This window comes from Natrix helvetica (genome assembly GCF_964273705.1).
Source record: "Natrix helvetica genome assembly, chromosome: 1".
NCBI classification, from domain to species: Eukaryota; Metazoa; Chordata; class Lepidosauria; order Squamata; family Natricidae; genus Natrix; species Natrix helvetica.
The window spans coordinates 99,894,293-99,914,596 of record NC_138548.1 but is presented as its reverse complement, the minus strand read 5'-3'; the positions used below and the strand labels follow the sequence as shown (position 1 = coordinate 99,914,596).

The following is a 20,304-nucleotide window of genomic DNA, read 5'->3' as shown; positions in this document are numbered from 1 at the left end:
ACCTATTGAGCTGGGCAGCCATACAAATTGAATAAGCAAATATTCAAACCAAACACAAACCCCTCCAACCACCAGTTTTGCAGTTCCTAAATTAAAATGAAATGCCCTCCAAGGTACTAAGGAAATAGACCACAAAGTAAAGTAAAACCACAAAGCCAAAAGGCCATTATCACTACCAGGAGAAAAAAGATACAAGGGGATAATAAAAAAAGAAAAGAGAAACAGAGTCATCTAACAGAAATGGCAGCGCTTTCAGCAGGACAAGAGAAACCAAATAAAAATCATGGTCTCCGAAGTTACATAAAATTGAGCACTATAGATTCAAAATGAGACTCCAAAGCCAAGGCAAGTAAACCATTACAATCATACCCACAGAAAGTAACTCATAAATCAGAGTCCTGAAGCCAGGAATTTTTTACCATTTGTATTCAAAGACAAGCTGCCTTGGATCCTGGTGACAGCCCCCATGATTAGTAGTGATTGCTGCAGAGATGACTTTGAAATACCTAGTACCTAATAATTAATGAAATATGATCCTTCTCCATGCTTTCTTGCTCTGCCAAATGATAACCAGCAGAATGAATAAAGGACAGGAGACCTCCAAGTCTGGTACTATACAGTACTCAACATTGGGCAAATGGAAAGAGAAAGAGAGAATGAAGATACTGAGATGCTATTCTACATGTTCCTACACATTCTCTTTATTCTAGGAGGCGGAACCGGAAGGTATTAGATGGTTCCGCCCCAAGCGCCTGTTGGAACCAGATAGGTTCCAGACGGAGCTTGGGCCACCTCCTGTGGATTTGACCCGCCCCCGAGTGGAGGACCTGGTAGACGCATGGAGTAGTGCGACTACCGGGGCCCTGGACCGGGTGGCGCCTTTGCGGCCTCTCCTGCGGCGACGAACCACCCTGGCTCCCTGGTTTACCGAGGAGCTAAGGGTGATGAAACGCCAAAGGAGACGCCTAGAGAGTCGTTGGAGATCCTCTTGTTCCGAATTTGACCGAGCACAGGCACGAGCCTACTTGAGGACGTACCTTGTGGCATTAAGAGCGGCCAAACGTCAACATTGCGCCGCCCTTATTGCGTCTGCAGATAACCGCCCTGCCGCCTTGTTTCGGGTGACTCGTTCCCTCTTGTTTGAGAGGCCGCGGGAAGCCCCTTTACAGGGTAGAGCAGAGGAGTTTGGGAAATATCTACATGACAAAGTCGCTCAAATCCGGATGGGATGGACCCCCTTCAGTGGTTCAGTAGAGACGCCCGTGGCGAGTCTTGAGGGTCCGCTTTGGGAGGAGTTTGATTCGGTTGCCATCGAGGATTTGGACAGGTTGCGTGGACGTCTGCGACCCACCACATGTTTATTGGACCCGTGTCCCTCCTGGCTTGTACTGGCATCCTGGGAGGTTACACGTGACTGGCTCCTGGTCCTAGTGAACACTTCGTTGGGTGAGGGGTCTCTACCAGCCGCCTTGAAAGAGGCGGTGGTGAGACCCCTGCTCAAGAAGTCTTCCCTGGACCCGACGGACCTAGTCAATTATCGTCCAGTCTCCAACCTTCCTTTTTTAGCGAAGGTTGTAGAGAGTGTGGTGGCACAGCAGTTCCCACGCCACCTGGAGGAAAATGATTATCTAGACCCGCGCCAGTCCGGCTTCCGACCCGGGCACAGCACGGAGACGGCCTTGGTCGCATTGGTGGATGATCTCTGGCGGGCCAGAGATAGGGGTTGTTCCTCTATCCTGGTCCTATTAGACCTCTCGGCGGCTTTCGATACCATCGACCATGGTATCCTGTTGCACCGGCTGGAGGGGCTGGGAGTCAGGGGCACCGTGTTACGGTGGTTTGGCTCCTACCTCACTGACCGGACGCAACGTGTGTTGGCAGGGGAGCAGAGATCGACCCGGAGGCCTCTCACATGTGGAGTGCCACAGGGTTCGGTACTCTCGCCTCTCCTGTTCAACACATACATGAAACCGCTGGGCGAGATCATCCGTGGTTTTGGGGTGGGATATCATCTGTATGCTGATGACACTCAGCTATACATCTCCACCCCAAACCACCCCAATGAGGCCATCGAGGTGATGTCCCGGTGTTTGGAGGCCGTACGGATCTGGATGGATGGCAACCGACTGAAACTCAACCCTTCCAAGACGGAGTGGCTGTGGCTTCCGGCGCCCCGGTTCAACCAGGTGTGTCCATCTCTGGCCATTGGGGGCGTGCAACTAGCCCCTATGGAACAGGTGCGCAATTTGGGCGTCCTCCTGGATGCCCGGCTGTCCATGGATGACCATGTAACAGCCGTGGCAAGGGGGGCGTTCCATCAGGTTCGCCTGATGCGCCAATTGCGCCCCTTATTGGACCGGGATGCCCTACGCACAGTCACCCATGCGCTGGTGACGTCTCGCCTGGACTACTGCAATGCTCTCTACATGGGGCTTCCTTTGAGATGCACTCGGAGACTACAGTTGGTCCAGAACGCGGCCGCGCGGGTGATCATGGGGAGGACTAGATTCTCCCCTGTAACACCTCTCCTGCGCGAGCTGCACTGGCTTCCTGTGGTCTTCCGAGTGCGTTTCAAGGTCTTGATTATGATCTTTAAAGCGCTCCATGGCACAGGGCCTAGTTACATGCAGGATCGCATCCTGCCCCACACATCCCTACGACCAATCCGCTCTCACAGAGAGGGACTTCTCCGGGTGCCGACCGCCAAACAGTGTCGGGGGGCGACACCCAGGAGCAGAGCCTTCTCTGTGATGGGCCCAGCCCTGTGGAATGACCTCCCCCGGGACATCAGGATGACCTCCGATCTCCGCTCCTTCCGTGTACAACTGAAAACCCACCTCTTCCAACTATCTGGCCTGGCTCAACCGTAATTTCCTCGTACTCCTCCTGACTGTCTGTTTTAATTATTTTGAATTGGATTGTACATGGGGTATTGTAATTAGGGTATTTTAATGGTTTTTAATGGTTTTTAACTGTCTATGTATTGTATCTGTCAACCTCCTCCGAACATATGTGTCCTTGTACTTATGTGTGTCGTGGATTTATGTAAATGTTATATGTTTTTACTCCATTGTACGCCGCCCCGAGTCCTTTTCGGAAAGGGAGCGGCTAATAAATTTAAATTATTATTATTATTATTATTTTCTGGTTAAGTAGTTTTCATGTTATGTACCCGAGGACAATGAAAACAAAAACCATACTAGAAGCACTGTATCTTAATTAAATAGAAATGTAGCATCCAGCACTGACATTTTTCCTGCTTAGCTGAGCTGTCTTGGAGAAGACCAAAAAAAAAAAAATTCAATTATTCATTCATTTCACATCGGATACATAAAATGAATGCCTATTTAAATTCACTCCGGAAAGTTTTAGTTCAGGATGCATTTAGCAATAAAACCTTTGTATAGCCTGAGGGAATACTCCAATCTCTGGTCCCTGAAACATAGACCAACACTCTTTAAAGACACACACATACACAAAAAGCCACAAATGCATCTCAAATATCAGAATTTAGCCTTTAGGTGAAGATTGCCTTCGACTGCATGCAGATTTTGCTACTCCGCCATTTTCTGATCACCCATCCTTTATTTTTACTTCAATCCAACAAATTATTTTCCTGATATCTTCTTTTGCTGTTATCAGAACATCACATTCAGAATGTGATATTTATAAATTTATTTACAGATTAAAATGTACATCTCCTTTTACTTATGACCTTTAATAGACTTTAATCTTTTTGTGGCCCCTTAGTCTGCAGGATAAAAATCAATTGATGTGACCTCTTTCCCAACATTGCTTTTTAGGAAAATATTTTCGAAAATGTGGTACCCACACCTAAAAGATAGAAGAGAAAATGTATGCATGCTCTAGGATGTTTTTCCCAGCATTCTCAAACTATGAAGTTCAAATAGGGCCTGCAGTTTAACTATAAATGTTTAATTACTATTGTTGTATCTTTCAAATAGCAAACACAATAAATATATGCAAAGGGTATGTAATGCCACTTCCAACCATGTTAGTGTTAAGAATACTGTAATATGAATATTTGGAGCTTGAGGAAAAACTGGTTAAAGTCAAACCTGATGTAAATTTCATCATGCAGACAACTGAATCAACCACATTTCTTTCTGGTTCAATGATTATTAGCGACAATAAAGTTTGGCAAATAAACACTGTATGATTTTTTTTCCTAGACAGACTTTTTTCATAAATGTATGCTCTATATCTTAAAGGCAGAATTAATTGTTCAACAGAAAGCAGTTTGAGAACTCTTTTGAAGCGAAATGGAACTGAAATCCTTGATAAAATGTAGAAAAGATCTTGTCATTTAGATAAAATCTGATACTTCAACCAGTTCAGCCTATAAATAATTGTTGCTATTAATTCACTTCAGATGTGATACCATACTAGTAAATAATATGAGGATTTAAGATTACAGTATTGATTGCAAACTTCTCCCACGCCCTGCACACCATCTGCCATTACATTCTCTTTTTTTTGTTTCCCTACAGAACGTCCCTTCAATATGAGATGATATGGTCATTCACTTGTGATGATTTTTCTCTGTTCATTTTGTAAATGCTTAAGTTAATTTACACATTGATGTCAGGGGAAAAAAAGCAAAGCTAAAGATGTTATATAGAAACTCCTAACTTAAACATACAGATAAATTCTGTGGTTCAATATTGCATTATGAACATAATAAATTAGAATGTGGCCTAAAGAGACTATTTAATTACATGTTACATGTTAAAATCCTGTAATTAACTTAGAAAACTATAATTAACTTAGTTAAAATTTCCTAGAATAGATACTGACAATCTTCATAACAAAATATCTCAATTCTTCTCCTTTAATTACTTTAATATTGCTGCCAATCTGTTTTTTAATGAGTCACAATCCTTTTCCTTGTTTTAATAGATTATATGATATTACCTGTTGCCTAATTTCTTCTTCCATTTTAACTGGGGATCCCAGCTCTGCAACTTGCTTCACCCCTTCACTTGCATATCCTCCATATTCCCAAAGAACATAGTTTTTGGAATGAGATCCACCAATAATTGCAGACCAGTGGTTGGCTCGTCCTTTAAAAAGAGAAAGAATCTTTTACGTGTCTATGAAAAAGTGTGCAGTATATTGACAAATGTTATTGCTTTATCTACATTTGCAGGATTCCTTTCTGAAGATCCTTCTTGGAAAAATGGTTCAGTTTTTATTGACATTGTTTAAACTTAAGGCTTTTAAGAAATTGTTGTTAAATTTCTATCTGTACTTTTAACATTGACAACTGCATACAGTGTAAAGCTTCAAAAAATGCTACCATTTGAAACTACCAAAGAAAAGAAGCAGGCATTTTTAAATATAAAGGCATTTTACCATTTAATAATTGAAACATTTTTCTCATTGTTACAAGCAGGTTACATTAAAAAAAAAACAAATGTGAAAAGGTTAATTTAGAAGGATAAGCAATACTAGTCACAATAGCAACTTCAAAGTTTATTATGTGTAAGACGTTCTTCATTGTACTGGCTTAGCTAAGAACCGAAAGGAAGTCAGTGTATATACTGGAGAAACATGCAATTCCTGGTACTGGAAAAGATAAAAGAAAAGTCAGAACCTTGGACAGCATAATACACTGTTCAATGACACTCTTTTTTAACTAGTAGACGTACTGCACCAACAAATGTCAAGGCAAATGAGGCTATAAGGAACATAATTTCTGACTGTTACTGACTCCAATCCTTGAAGAATCTTTGCTTCTTCAGAGTGAAGAAGCCACATCAGGTTTATCCTCTGAGATTGTAATCAGACTATATTTTAAGGTTGGAAAATTTTAGATTCAGATAATGAGTAATGTCCTTGAATAGGATAGCATGCTATTTAGGGATGCAAATTAATTTGATAAACTAATGTGAAAGAAAGCAAAATATTCCTGATCTGAACAGGGTACTCCTGTTCAGTTAGCTGGGTCCTTGATTTGAGTACCCTCAATTTAAATTATCACCTTACTTCCATTTAGGAAGCAAGAAAAAATGAGATAACTTGCTCAGAAAAATCAGAAACATTTCCAAATATCATTAGGAAAAATTATGGATAAAGATATAATAATAGACAGGCTACTGGCAGGCAAATGTGTCTAAAGATAAAGAATATAAGTGGAAGTATCAAGACTGCTGCAGAGACTCTAATTGTTGCCTAGGGTTTTATGAATATTTTATATATAAAATTATTTTAGCTATTCTTTTCGAGATACCCCCATGCAAATAATTTAGAATGAAATTGTCCTAACCTCTTGTCATGGTTCTTGTTATCTATGAAAGCTGTAGACCTAACATTTTGCAGAACTTTCTTATGACTATCTTTCTACAGAATATTGGTTAAGAGCAGGGGTTTGAACTTGACAAATCATGAGTTGAATGCATTCAACCTCTTATAATGTGAAAAGGTTTTTATATTTAAGTATTCATTCCCAGATGAAATCTAGGAAAATTAATGGGAGAGGGAACAAATTAATATTGTGTATATTCATGCATGCAGTCTGTAAGTAAGTGTATATAAGTATGCAGTCTCTTTGTCAATGTGGAAATCAGTTTCACTGAGATCACTGCAAGCTAGGATTCAGACATTGTCTTTCTTGCAAGTGCTTTCTAGTTATTTCAGTGAAATGCACTACCAAATCAGTATGTGAAATGTTAGAGCCTCAAGCAAGCAAAATGATGTTTTATGGTGAAATGTCTGTGCGATCTACTCAAAGGCTCAGAAAGATTTTCAAAGTACAGATTGGAGTTTATCTCAAATTGCCATGTACACGTTGTAATAAATGTTTCAATTGTATTTACAGTATTTTGTCAGAAGCATGAGAGAAATGTGTGTTTTATAACTATGTTTCAGACTCTGTCAAGACCAGAATTTTAAAAGTTTTATGCGTATTAAAATGCGCTTTCAACAAGGAGCTAGGAATAAAAAGTATGTATGTAATGTAGAGAAAGACATCAGCAGTGTCAATACTTACATTGTTATTTATAAATTACTTATATTAATACTACCAAAGGGGGGGAAATAAGCAAAATTTTCTTTAAATTCTCTTTTTGATTTTCATAGAAATCTAATAAAGTCAGCATTTTTGGTCAAATTATATTCTCAGTAAGAAAGCTGTTCCTTACAAAATGCTGCATCTCCTGAAATTAACATGGCAAATGAAATATCATTTGATAAATAACAACATGAAATAGATTTATAGAAGCCATCCAAGTGAAAACCTCTTATGATGTTTCAGAAGAACTCTGATGATGAACATTTCACAATACTCCACAACCCAAAGTGAATATGGTTTTGCTTCACTCAATGTTTTCATATCCTCTACACAAGAAACAGGCCATTTTGACAGGTACATTTCATTTTTAAACCTAAAGTATCTTGATAAGAAGAAAACTTTCTGGCCTCCCAGGAATCTATAGTTACAATTTGTAGTTTGTTGCTTTGTGGGAGTTAATGCTATCTCCATTAGTGTCAAAATTTTTGGCAAAATTCCCATGTCTGGACAACTGTAAAGCAAAGGGAATAATTCTTGTTATGGCAGTGCCAAGATTCAAAAATGGTCATATTTATGAAGTGAACCTGCATAGGAATGCAGACAAATAAAAAAAATGGTTGTATTTTCTGGCATGTTTTATATCACTATTGTAGTTTAACAATATTTAATCATTTCTTACGGCCTGACAACTGCGTAAAAATTATTATAACCTCTACATGATTATTTATCACTTCTGTAATTCTCAAGTGTACAAAAGGCTTTTGAAGGGATATTTCTTTCATCTTGTGATGTAGTTGTACATCATTTCATTTTCAAGTGGGAAAGATTCCAGAAAATAAGTTTCCCGTTTTTCTATAAAAGAATCAAACATTTTAGCCCTTGCTTTTTATATGTCTCAAAAAGCTAATATTCCAACTATTTTTCCAACATTTGATCAATACAGTCCCATTTCAAAGTCAGTCCCATTCAGTTCACCAATTGGCCTGTGGGAATACCACAAAGTCATATTATGGTTTAGCAAGGAATGACATCATTGGGTCCATTTGCCTCCTTCAAAAACAAATTAACCCAGGAGATAAGGCTCTACGATTTATTATTTTCAATACAGGGAGCTAAGCATTGTGGCTATTGGGCACATTTAAAATTTTGAGATGCTTGTGTGCATTCTCAGAAATGGCTGTCATGATAGAATGAGATATTATAACTCAGTGTTACTGTTTGTTCTGTTATGATTGTTTAAGACTTGAGACTATTATATAACTATTTCTTCATAACAATCAAAAGCATAATTTAAATTCAATACAGTTTTATTCACAAAGTTACTATTTATAGCAATTCAGCTTTTAAGATCTACTCCCTGCCAACAACTGTTGTTCTGTGTGTGGGGTCTCTATATTTGAGATATAAATAAACTATATTTAAATTTATTCTGTCCTCTCTCAATGTTCCAGGTTCTTAAAGAAATCCATATAGCATTGCAACTTCCCTTCTTGCAAAGAGCAAGCTGATAAAACCAAAAGCACATAAAAATAAATAATTCACTTAATCATAATGAATTACTAGCCACCAAGAGTTTATTAAACTATTATCTTGTTTTTCTAATATGTTGTAAATTCTCCCATGTCCAATCACCATGCTACCAATGAACAAACTAGATTTTTCAAACATACTATACGTCAGAGGTGGTATTCTGCCAGTTCACCCCAGTTTGGGTGAACTGGTAGTGGCGGTCGTGAGAGGCTCTGCCCACCCACCCAGACATCATCACAGATGCTCTGCACATGTGCAGAAGCACAGCGTACAAGCAAGCATGCATGGGCATGCTCCTGCTTCCAAACTGGTAGCAAAGATAATAGGATTTCATGCCTGCTATACGTGAGATCAGTTCAAAAGTTGAAGCAGCATCTGTGGAAGAGGGAGCCTCTCTAAAGTTTAGCAACAATGAATAGACCAAACAGTAGTAGCAACAATTCCAGACATAGTTCTCTGAACTAAGTTATTGGTCATTAAAAGATCTTTTTACAAGGCTACTTGGAACAAGACAGTGAAAGATACTAGGCCAGAATTTCAACAAAACATTACTCTACATACACATAAACACATATACTTCCAGGATCATTTGAATTTCATGAACATCTGAGAACTTAGGGTCTATATTTGAAATATTTTATATTTATTTTGTGTCTTCAAATCAGTATTGACTCCTGCCAACTGCCTGGACAAGCCCTTGCAATTTTTGGGACAATATTTTGGAAGTTGTTTGGTATTGCCTCCTTCCTAGAGCTGAGACGAAGAGAGTAGCTCAAAGTTATCTAAATTTACCCAGCTATCTTTGTGTCTATAGAACTCCCAGACTCCCACTTTCTAGTCTGGTGCCTTAACCAGTAACCAACTGGCCAACCAACTATACTTGAAATATTTTCAACTTATTCAAGGTCAAAATCTATTTTTAATGTATACTGTATTATAGTACTCAGATGCTCTATTCTGGATATTGATTTGCAGTAATATAGAGCAGTAATATATGCCTAACCTTTTCCGAACCAAGTGTCCAAAGTGTGCACATGTGCAAATGCGTGAATGCCGCATGCCTGAACCCCCAAAACACAATGTGCATATGGACCCCACCCCTGCACGTGTGTATGCAACCCCATGCATACCTTGAGCATGCACACAGACACATACATGCCCCACATACATGCGTGTGCAGCTCCCTGCATACGCCTCATGTATGCATGCATGCCCCATGCATGTAGAGACCTGATGACCAGCTGGCTGGTGGGAGGTGTGTGTGCATACATGGCAGATCTGAGCTGGGGCGACGACTCATGTGCCCACAGAGAGGGCGCTGCGTGTCACCTGTGGCACGCGTGCCATAGATTTGCCATTACGGATATATGGCTCTGTAGCATAGTGCTTGCCTAGGAGTAAGAAACTTGAAGACCAACTTATTTTTTCCCACTTATATTCCCCCTTGTGTTTTGGTGGTGATGAGAGGTAAGCTATAGTTGGTGACAGAGAATCAGAGAGCGTGATTGCTAAAGACAGGATGGATATTTCCAGTCTATAGTTTATTATTTATCAGTAGATTTTATGGTCTATCAGTATTACTGGATATGGAGGGGGGGCACTGATTTAAGAAACTCTGGTTTTCCTAAGATCACTGCCAGTACTATTATTAGTAGTAGAAGCAAACCAGGCAGAGGGAGCAATAGGGAGATGGGAAAAATGGATTGTGTGCGCATTCAGAACTGTTGGAGATATTTAAGAACCTTATGTATTCGCTGGGATCTGAACAGTTGATTGTTGTTATGACCTCCATATTTTGAAGATACTGTACCTTGACTAAGCTTGACAAAAAGAGTTTAGCATGCAAGTCAGATTCCACTGCATTAGAAACATTGTAAATAAGTTTTCTTATAGCTGTGTTCTTTGGCATCCACACTTGCTAAGCAGGAAAGGTAATTTCCTGTCTAATGTTTAATTGACTATTCTATTGTGTTATAAACAATAATTGAAACCTGGCTAAATTGTGAAGATACCATGGCAATTGCTTTGTCTACTGCTTGTTATTACATAGAACAAGTTAGGCTCTTTGAATAAAATTGACTTTTCCATCTGTATTTTATTCGTATTATTGATCATTCACTTAAAATTTTGTTTAGATGTCCAATTGGATTGATTTATCTCCACCCGAGGTAAATAATTATTCTGATTATCATAATCACAAGGCTTTCTCAGTCAGGTTGTACCCACACTCCGATTGGAGAAACTTTAAAATCCCAGACATGGGACTACAAGCCATATTAACATTGGAGATTTCCTGTCTTTTGGCACCTTTTCACTTAATTCTTCTTGAATACCCAAATTGAGAAAAGGCCAGTATCCTGGATCTTGTCTGCCTTTATGATTTTGTAATTTTTTCCAACAATGCCATCTGGACTACTTTATTATCCAGTTTTCTTTGCGGGATATATCACCACACCGTCTGGTGCTTTGTAATGTCATCTCCCAGCCAGATAATCAAATTTCTCCAACATCCTTTTCCCAGCTTGTGTCTTCTTGTTGTCAGGTAATAAAACTGGAAAGATACTAAAGTTGGCAGAAGCCCTGAACATTTCCTTTAGCACTACCATCAAATCTCACCTTTCTGGCTCCTGTTGTAGCCAGGTGCTACCTCCTAAGAATCTGTTTTTCGTGACTTAATCAGTATGTGCAATGCAAATCCAGATACAGAAAAGGTATTGGAAGAGTCCCACTGGATGAAATAAAACTAAAACTAACTTTAATCAGTCAAAACAGTTGTATATTTAACATCTATTATCAATGAATAGCTTACCAATAAAGGAGAATATTTGTAGCTCAGGATTGAAATCAGGGATCCTTGATGATCTCTGAGCTTGGTCACTTTTTTGCAGATATTTCACTACCTAAACAAGGTAACTAGTGTTGTTCTTGATTATATATTTTTATTTGATGAGAATGGTTTTTTTCTTCTCTTCTTTTATTCTTATGGTTCCTTATATTTTTTATTGTTTAATTTATCATCAGTACAATTTCTTTTGGATCTTTAATTTCACATTGTTGGACTCGGTATAGCAGTTACGTATATAAATTCCACACAGGTATAGGCCTCCCTCTATCTTTTAGATGATGCAGTGTAATCCAATCTCAATCAATCGATATTCTTTTTAACCATCGGTCATTATAAGTAGAAGTACAACACATTTTGTTAGATTGCCTTGCAAGTGTTTTGGCTTGGATGTCATTGCACAGCTTAAATATGGGTAAGATATGTTGCTGCTGCTGCTGTTGCTGCTGCTATTGTTTTCCTGAACATCCTGTAGCCATGAGACTATAAAGCTGATTAGTTTCATTTCTGGACTAAGGTAGAAGTTTGTCAGTTATACACTACTTTCTGCCTTTATTCAATCCAAAAGTTGTCTGTTAGGACACTTTGTGATGTTTCCTCCTTCTGTCAAATTTCTCTTTTGGCAATACTCCTCTACAGACTTTCAATCTAGTCACATTATCATTTTCCAAGCTCCCCCTATAGATACTATATTCTTCATTATCCTCATTATCCTTCATTCTCATTATATGCTTCACCAAGTAACCTGATCTAGTTTGTTCCATTTACTAGAATAACATTTTGTCTTTGGGTGTTTATGTCCCTGGTTCTTGTTTTGTGAAATCAACTGCCTTTGACCCTTCAATTAAAGTCTAAATTAATGCAATTTATAAAGGAGCTAAAATAGCTTTAGGCCTTGCTTTAATGGTAGGACTATTTCTTTGGTGTGATGAGTTAAGGACATCAGTGAAATCCTTATACTTTGTCAGTTCATGGAAGCTAGTGGAAATCGAACATTTTAAAATGATGTCCACATGCATGTATGTGTATAATTAAAAATTAAGATTGTTATATTGCCTATTACCCATATTACCTTATATTACTTTGTCTAGTTGATTTGATTGTTCCAGATTTTAGATTTTGAAAGTAGATTTAATGTTTCATTGAGAATTAATTACTTTTAAATATTGTATTAATTTATTTTGTATATTATATTTTCATTTTATAGACTTCAACACGATTATTTGAAATAGTGCTATGGCAAAAAAAAAATTAAGCAGAAAGGCACTCTTCATATCAATACCAAAGTGAAAAACATATTTTTCCTATGTTAGTAAAAATAGGGAATAAAAATTTCAGCTCATTGTTTTGATTTATATCCTCAACATTAACTCCATTAGATTTAATTCTGTAAGAAATCAGTAATTTTGGAACAGTAGCACTTTCCTGCAGAGCAGTTTTTCAAAAGTGAAGTTTTACTAGATTGCATATAATTAGCAATGACTATGGCTAGCAATGTTGTACCTCATATTCAAATGAACAAAGAAATAGCAGGTAAGAAGAAAATGTATTATAACTGAAGGGCAAAACTGTTACTATAATTGAATGTCAATGACAAAATGAGAATGCCTAATGGTAACTGCTGGAATAATGAAGCAACAATAGCAAAACACAAATTATTCCACATTCTTTTGTTGTTAACGATGATAGAAAAAAAAATGAAGGTAGTTGCAAATGATACAATTTACAGCGCAATCAAAGAGTTTGTTTCAGTAGCACTGTCATGAATATGTAGCACATTGTTAAGAGTGATAGTATACATTGGTCAAATGAGACATTGGTTTTAAAAGATCTATTCATAAAAGGTTATTATTGAAGTAAATGGCTGATTACTACAGTCAAGTGCTTTCTTGTGGACATCTGTTTCCTGTTTGAAAAAGAGAAAGATGACTTTAAAATGTTCATTTTTTAAAGAACTTGGAATGATGGGTGAGGACAGAATCAGGTAAAATAGAATTGTTGAATGGAACTTGGATTGGGTCTGTACAGAATTACAGTAACCAGGACTTTGGCTGTGGTTTGTTTTGTTTTGTGATTGGAGACAGATTTTTGAGTTCCAGCGACTGTCTGAATTAATCCCTGCTGTTTTCCTGTCAAGGTTTTTGGAAATGGATTGACATTGCCTTCTTCCTAGGGAGGAGAGAAAGTGGTTGGCCCATGGTCACCCAGCTGATTTTGTGCCTAAGATACGACTAAAACTCATAGTCTCCCAGTTTCTAGACTGATGCCTTAACCACTGCACCAAATTTTGCTATAGTACTTAAACAATATGTATAGTATATCAAAATACATGTGTCTAGAGCTGTGATGGCAAACCTTTTCAGCACCAAGTGCCCAAATTGGAACATGTGTGTATGTGCGCATACCGTAATGCTAGAAACCCGAAGACTCGCTGCCCGACGCACACATGCTTGTTTTTTGGGTTGGTTTCGGCTGTTTTTTGGACCATTTTGGGGCTGTTTTGGGGTCAAAAGTGACCCCAAAAACAGCCTGAAAATGGCCTGAAAAACAGTCTGAGAATGGCCTGAAAAATGGCCTGTTTTGGGGCCATTTTTCAGCTGTTTTCAAGCTGTTTTCTGGCTCATGTGAAGAGCAGCTGGCCAGCATGCGTGCCCATAGAGAGTGCCATAGGTTTTCCATCACGGGTCTATTCCAGAGTAGAACCCTGCTCCACAGAATTTGCTAAACCCTTTGAGAAGGGAAAAATTAAAATTGAAGAGGGCATTGCATATTGAACAGTGATAACATAGTAATACAAACATTGTCATAATAACAGCAATTGAATAGTGATAATATACAGTATAGTAATAGAGTAGAATATAAAAGCCGTTCACATAACACTTTCATATATTTGTTTTTACAAAATAAAATATCTCCCCAACTCTCATACGAAGATCTAAATAAACCATTTGTCTGGGGTCCAAGGCTCTTAGAGCCTGGGTCAACTAACTGGGTAAGATTAAAAAGACAATATCCTCCTGAGATAAAATGGACTATAAAAATATTACTCTGATGCAGGAATTTTCAATTAATGCACCCTCAATTTAAACTCACCATTCTTTTAACTATGTAATATTAGCCCCAGCTATTGAATGAAAATATTCCTGCAACCTGCATGCCCCACAATAAGTATGCCTGTTCTCTTCTCCGTGCCCATATTTTTCACTTTGGCTAGCCAACAAACCACTTTTCCATGCACACTGAAACTGAGTTGCAAACATTTCTGGGTCATATTAGGTAACAAATACTAGATGTATAGGTCATTTTATACTATTTGATATATATTTTAATACATTCTCCTAGTGACAGTCCCGTGGCCAGGTTGAAATAATAACTGTGTATAACTAGATGTATAGGTCATTTTATACTATTTGATATATATTTTAATACATTCTCCTAGTGACAGTCCCGTGGCCAGGTTGAAATAATAACTAAAAAGGAGACTTATTTATTTTTGTTTATGTAATTTATTTGCTGCCCATCTCACCAGAAGGTGACATGAGACTTGATATCATTTAAGCTAAAAAGGCAACTTGCCACTATTAATTAGCTAAAGAAGCAAGAAACGGAACTTGGAACCCATATTATTCAGAAAAATGTTTACAAATAACAAAAGAACTTTATTTTTAGTTTACCAATATATCAAATACAGCTCACATCAACAATCACTCTAGCAGAGTTCCCCAACCTTTTCAGTTTTGGGGAAAGCTGGGGGGGGGGTTGGCTCCCCAAATGCAGTGGAAAAGCAGGTCCAGGTGAAATTCCATTTGCATGAGTGACAGGCACGTATGCCCACTGCTTGCACAAATGGAGATGCAGGTGCTCGGCTGCCTGCCAGTTCCGTAGCCCAGTTCCAAAAGGCTCAAGGGCTGGTAATGGGTCGCAGCCTAGGACTTGGGGATGCCTGCACTATAGAATCTTAGCAGTAGGAAAACCTGTCTTCAAAAAAAAACAAACCCAAGAAAATCCAGTTGCCTCCTGAAAAAAGCACCTTTGGGACAACCATGACCTGGATGACTGAGAATCTCCATACAGCTATACGAAAAGTTAGTCTTTGCATTTGCTCTACAGTTTCAATTTCAGTCACAAATTCAAAGCACAAATTTTAATGTGTCAATATAAACTCCTTTATTAACACACCCAGCTCTATATCTGAATTGGACAGTCTTCAACTTAATAAAGTTGAGACAAAAATCTATGAAGCTGATATCAATAACATTTGATATATAGACAACATTTTGGCTGCACGACCTTTAGCTTGTTGCATTGGAACAAAGCAATATTAAAGAATAAAATACGCACAAAGCCTTTAATAATATGTTGCCCATTGTATATTCTTTATTAAAGCAAAACTGAAAGTGACTCAAAATTTTAGGTCACTTGATTGGTTTCATTGTCACTGATATGAAAGTATTATTTAAAGATCTAAAAGTAAAATCCAATAACAGAACTGGGGGGGGGGAGGTAAAACCCTAGGACCTCTAATACGGGGAGCTGCAATCAAATAATGGCTGACTTTTTTCCCATTAAGTATCAGGATTATATTAAATTAAATGAATATATAAAATACTGATCAGCACTGAAAATAATAGCCTAGAGCATGAATGCAAAAGAATGCCATATTGTTAAATAAGCATCCGATTAGAGCTGTAATCCTACATGTTCAATGCTTTGAAATGGTATTTTATCTTAGCATTTTTCCTGTAGGGTAACAATAGAAGGCAGCTGAAACCTCATGATCCATACATTTTACATTTGGATATAAAAGCTCGGCTGCTTTTCTGTGCATGTGTAAAATCTGAATACAAAAAGTCCTTTGAAAAACTATATAGGGTCATCTAAAGCATGAAATAAAAAATAGAATACTCACGTGGATAATCTTTTGGATGTGATTTCTCTGACCAGTTTCCATAAAAGGTAAGCCTATATTTAGCAGTTCCACAAGCACAACAGTCTATGATTGGCTTATCTGTCACACCCTCCATGACGGAGTCTAGTAAGAAATAATAATATAAAACATTATTTTGTGTAATATATAACTGTAAACGGGTTGTATTATGTACTCTAACAAGACATTAGGCAACAGATTTTGTTCCACTTCAAAGACAATAAGCAAATCTGTGAAGGGATTTCATTAAATGAAACAGAATTAGCACCATATATAGTAAAAAGATTGCCTTAAGTCCCTTCTGCCTGTCAGAAATCCCCAAGGATGATAGTAGATAGACCCTGGAATAGGCGTCTTGCACAGCAACTTCCCATGATCCAAATATTTCATATGTTTCTTCTTTGCATGTGTACTTAGGACCTGTATACTAGAATAGTTTCCATGTCTATGTGTTAACATTCCGACTGATGAACCCAATCAAAGAAAAAAGAGCAATCTCTTAATACAAAACTGTATTGAGTACATCATATTGGCAAAGATAAGGGAAAAACCTGATCTATTTCCCACACAATCCATATAGTTAAAATTCAGGTCTTCCCTCCCCCCCCCACCCTTAAGACCAGGTCACATTGTCCAATGAAGACTTCTGATATTGTTGTGAGAAAGGTTTTTTTTCCCTGACTCTGGTAAATACCTGCCGAAATGTCCTTAGTTCCCATGGCTGCCATCTTGATGTTTGGAGCTTAGTTCTGTCTCCCCCTTCCCTGCCCCCATAGGTTGTTGGTAGGCCGAGAAGCAATAATAGTTGTAACAGCAAAAACTCCATTTGAAGCTTGATACTATGTTTTATTGCTTACTTACACCTGCCATTTACTTTATCTTGTCAATACAAAATGAGGCAAGAGTATTTCTGTACCACATAACTCTAAACTCCTTTCTTTCAGGAAGTATTACAAACAAGAGAAATTACATAGGCATGCCATGCCTACTGATGTTACCACATGAACCAGTCCAATAACCAAAATAAGAAGTATGAGTGATCATTTGGTTCTTTTTCTAAATGAACTTCCCTAGGAGATAATTTCACATTTTATTACAGGAGGGTTAAACATTCAGCAGTGGCTAAGCGCATACAGGAAAGGTTCAATATTGAAATAAAACTGTGCATTTTAAGAAAGTGCATTTCATTGCCAAAAGGAAGGCTACATATTTATATAATAGGTTTTCCTCACATAGTTTAATTCTAGAGTTTCAATTTTGCTCAAAAATAGTAGGAACACAAATCTTTCATAATCAACTAGAAAAAATAAGTGTTACTTATTCTAATTCAACGTTATGAAGTCACCAAACTTTGATGGTCTGCAAAATGTTGAAATTCTAGACTTGGCAAATACATTTTTGAGCACCAATATATCCTTCTCTTTTTGTGTAAAATACAGCTCTAGATATTTGTAAATCTCAGCTGATTGCACACGTAACCTTGAGTGCCAGGGTACATTTGTGATCATGCACTAAGTTGGACCTAGAGGTGGCCTTTTATTTATAAATGACTTCAGTTCAGCTGAAATTCTGTTTGATTTGAGTCGGAAGTGACAGAGGTTACCTGTCATTTTTCAAAGGTTATTTGCATTCTTCATTTGTTGCTTCTTTCTCGACCTTCTGATTCCCTCTCCCCTTTTTGAAATGACCCTACCTACGTGTGAAAAGGCCTGCAGTATAAAATACTATATATACTACATATACAAGGGAAGATATTGACAAGAACAGTATTATATTGTAGAATATCTAGGGTATTTCTAATATCGATTTTCTTTATTTTCTCTCCCACATTCTGGTGGTACCACCTTAAAATATCAGAGAACATTGAAAACATAATTTGGGGAAAGATGTGTCTCAAATTTCTCAGTTGACCTAGTTACCTGCGGGATCGCATCTCACCTCATACATCCCTGCGACCAATCCGCTCCCACAGGGAGGGACTCCTCCAGGTGCCGTCCACTAAGCAGTGTCAATGGGCGGCGCCCAGGAGTAGAGCCTTCTCTGTGATGGGCCCAACCCTCTGGAATGACCTCCCCCCGATATTAGAATTACTACCGACCTCCGCTCCTTCTACCAGAACTGCAGAACTGGTAGCAGAAATTTTGAATAGTTCGGAGAACTGGTAAATACCACCTCTGACTGTCCCTGTCCCCATTTATTCTCTGCCTCCCGAGTCCCAGCTGATCTGGAGGAAATGGGAATTTTTCAGTAATCTTCCCCTGGACTTTGGAGGGAATGGAGATTTTACAGTATCCTTCCCCTGCCATGCCCACCAAGCCATGCCCACAGAACTGGTAGTAAAAATTTTGAATCCCACCACTGAGTCTATGGTAATGATATTACAGGTATAGCAAGGTGACATGTAACATAAGCAAATGTTTCGTACATACACTAATACTTAACTTTGAAATAAAAATAAAAAACATGCCATAAAAAAGAGTTTCAAAACATGTTGAGAGGCAGAATGTTTCCTTCTTTTAGAAACAAATGGGATGCAATTCAGATTCTTGACAAATTGTTTTGGCTTTTAATGCTTCCATTGACTTTTTCTGCATTCAAGACCAAAACAGACATCTCCATTTTATTTATGTAACTTGCTCCACTGACTTTCTTGAGCACATTCACCCTTTATGTCACAAAGACCTGTTTCAAAATGAAAGCAATCTGCATTACTAAATAGACTCAGAAAGTGAGATAGCCTGGCGAGTGTCAGATATGTCATGTTCTATTAAATTCAGTTAAGCATCTTAGAGCATATACTTCGGGATATTTCAGGAAGAGTATAAAAGTCAAGGCCAAATTATGCTAATCCAGGATTCTTGGGTCAAAGGGAAAAATACAAAGGCCATCTGTCTTGATATCCCTTTAAAAATGACTATTACTGAAAGAATAAGCAGCCACAAATAAAATGAATTGCAGTGGGAATTTCCTCTGCAGGCCTCCATAAAGGAATCACTGACCTTGTGGAAGAAGATCTGAAAAGCATTTCTGGAAATGCTTCCAGAAAGCATTTTCTGGAAGGCTTCAGCATAAAAATCATACATTTTGAATGTAATCTCAAAAGTAATTAAACATCTGCAGAACACACATTTTACAGTCCTTCTGAGTAAATTGTTCAGGAAAATGAAAATGTGGGAAATACTGTATGAACAGTACTATTGTAAAGTTGAATGACCTGTCCAGTTTGCTTCTATTAAGGAAAACAGGGAAGAAATTACATCTTCTCTTCTGACAAAATATTTTAGGTTAGCTGTGTGAAAGTGACATGATGAGTATGTGTGAAGCAACTTGCATGTTATTATGGTGGCAATTGCAAAAAAAAAAAGCTACTTTGCATTGTTTCTGCACCTGAGAGATGAAAGGAAAATGAGTAGATATGGCTTCCTATATGCCACTCACTTATCTCAGTAGGCACATTATTCTGGCAAGAGTAGATTCTTCTAATAATGCATTTTTTATTGTTTAAAGACTGAGGTGTGTACCAGCCCTATAAGGTAGGCTATAGTACTTTCATTGGAATAGCTCTAGTAACGGAAACTCACAAACACTGATTGTGTTTCCTTTCCTTTCCCCTATTTAGTTTCATCACAATTAGGGGTCCCTCCCTCCTCCCTCTCTATCTCTCTCCATGTTTGTGCTGCTGTTTGAGGCATTTTTGCAAACATTTTTTTTGACTTGGGTTCAAGTTTCATTTACCTGACCTCAGTAGTGGATCTTCCCCAGTGGTGGGTTTCAAAATTTTTTGGAACCTACTCTGTGGGTGTGGCCTCCTTTGTGGGAGTGGCTTGCCAGCCATGTGACCTGGTGGGAGTGGCTTGGCAGTCATGTGACCGGATGGGAGTGGCCAAGACAATGTAACTGAATTTTTTGCCCCAATGAATGATCTACAAAAAGAAAATATAAAAAAGGAAATTTATTATTTTGTGCACTTAC

General features: G+C 38.1%; 1 protein-coding gene across 2 annotated transcripts in view; it reads right to left on the bottom strand.

Annotated features, from left to right (window-relative positions):
• Positions 1–20,304, bottom strand: part of SPON1 (spondin 1) — a 333,634-nt gene that overhangs the window by 185,859 nt on the left and 127,471 nt on the right. For both annotated transcript variants that reach the window (XM_081938796.1, XM_081938797.1), the window contains exons 6-7: positions 16,315–16,437; positions 4,936–5,084 (exon numbers count right to left, since the gene is read on the bottom strand). In XM_081938796.1, coding sequence (XP_081794922.1) covers positions 4,936–5,084; positions 16,315–16,437 — 272 coding nt within the window. The remainder of the gene's footprint in view (positions 1–4,935; positions 5,085–16,314; positions 16,438–20,304) is intronic.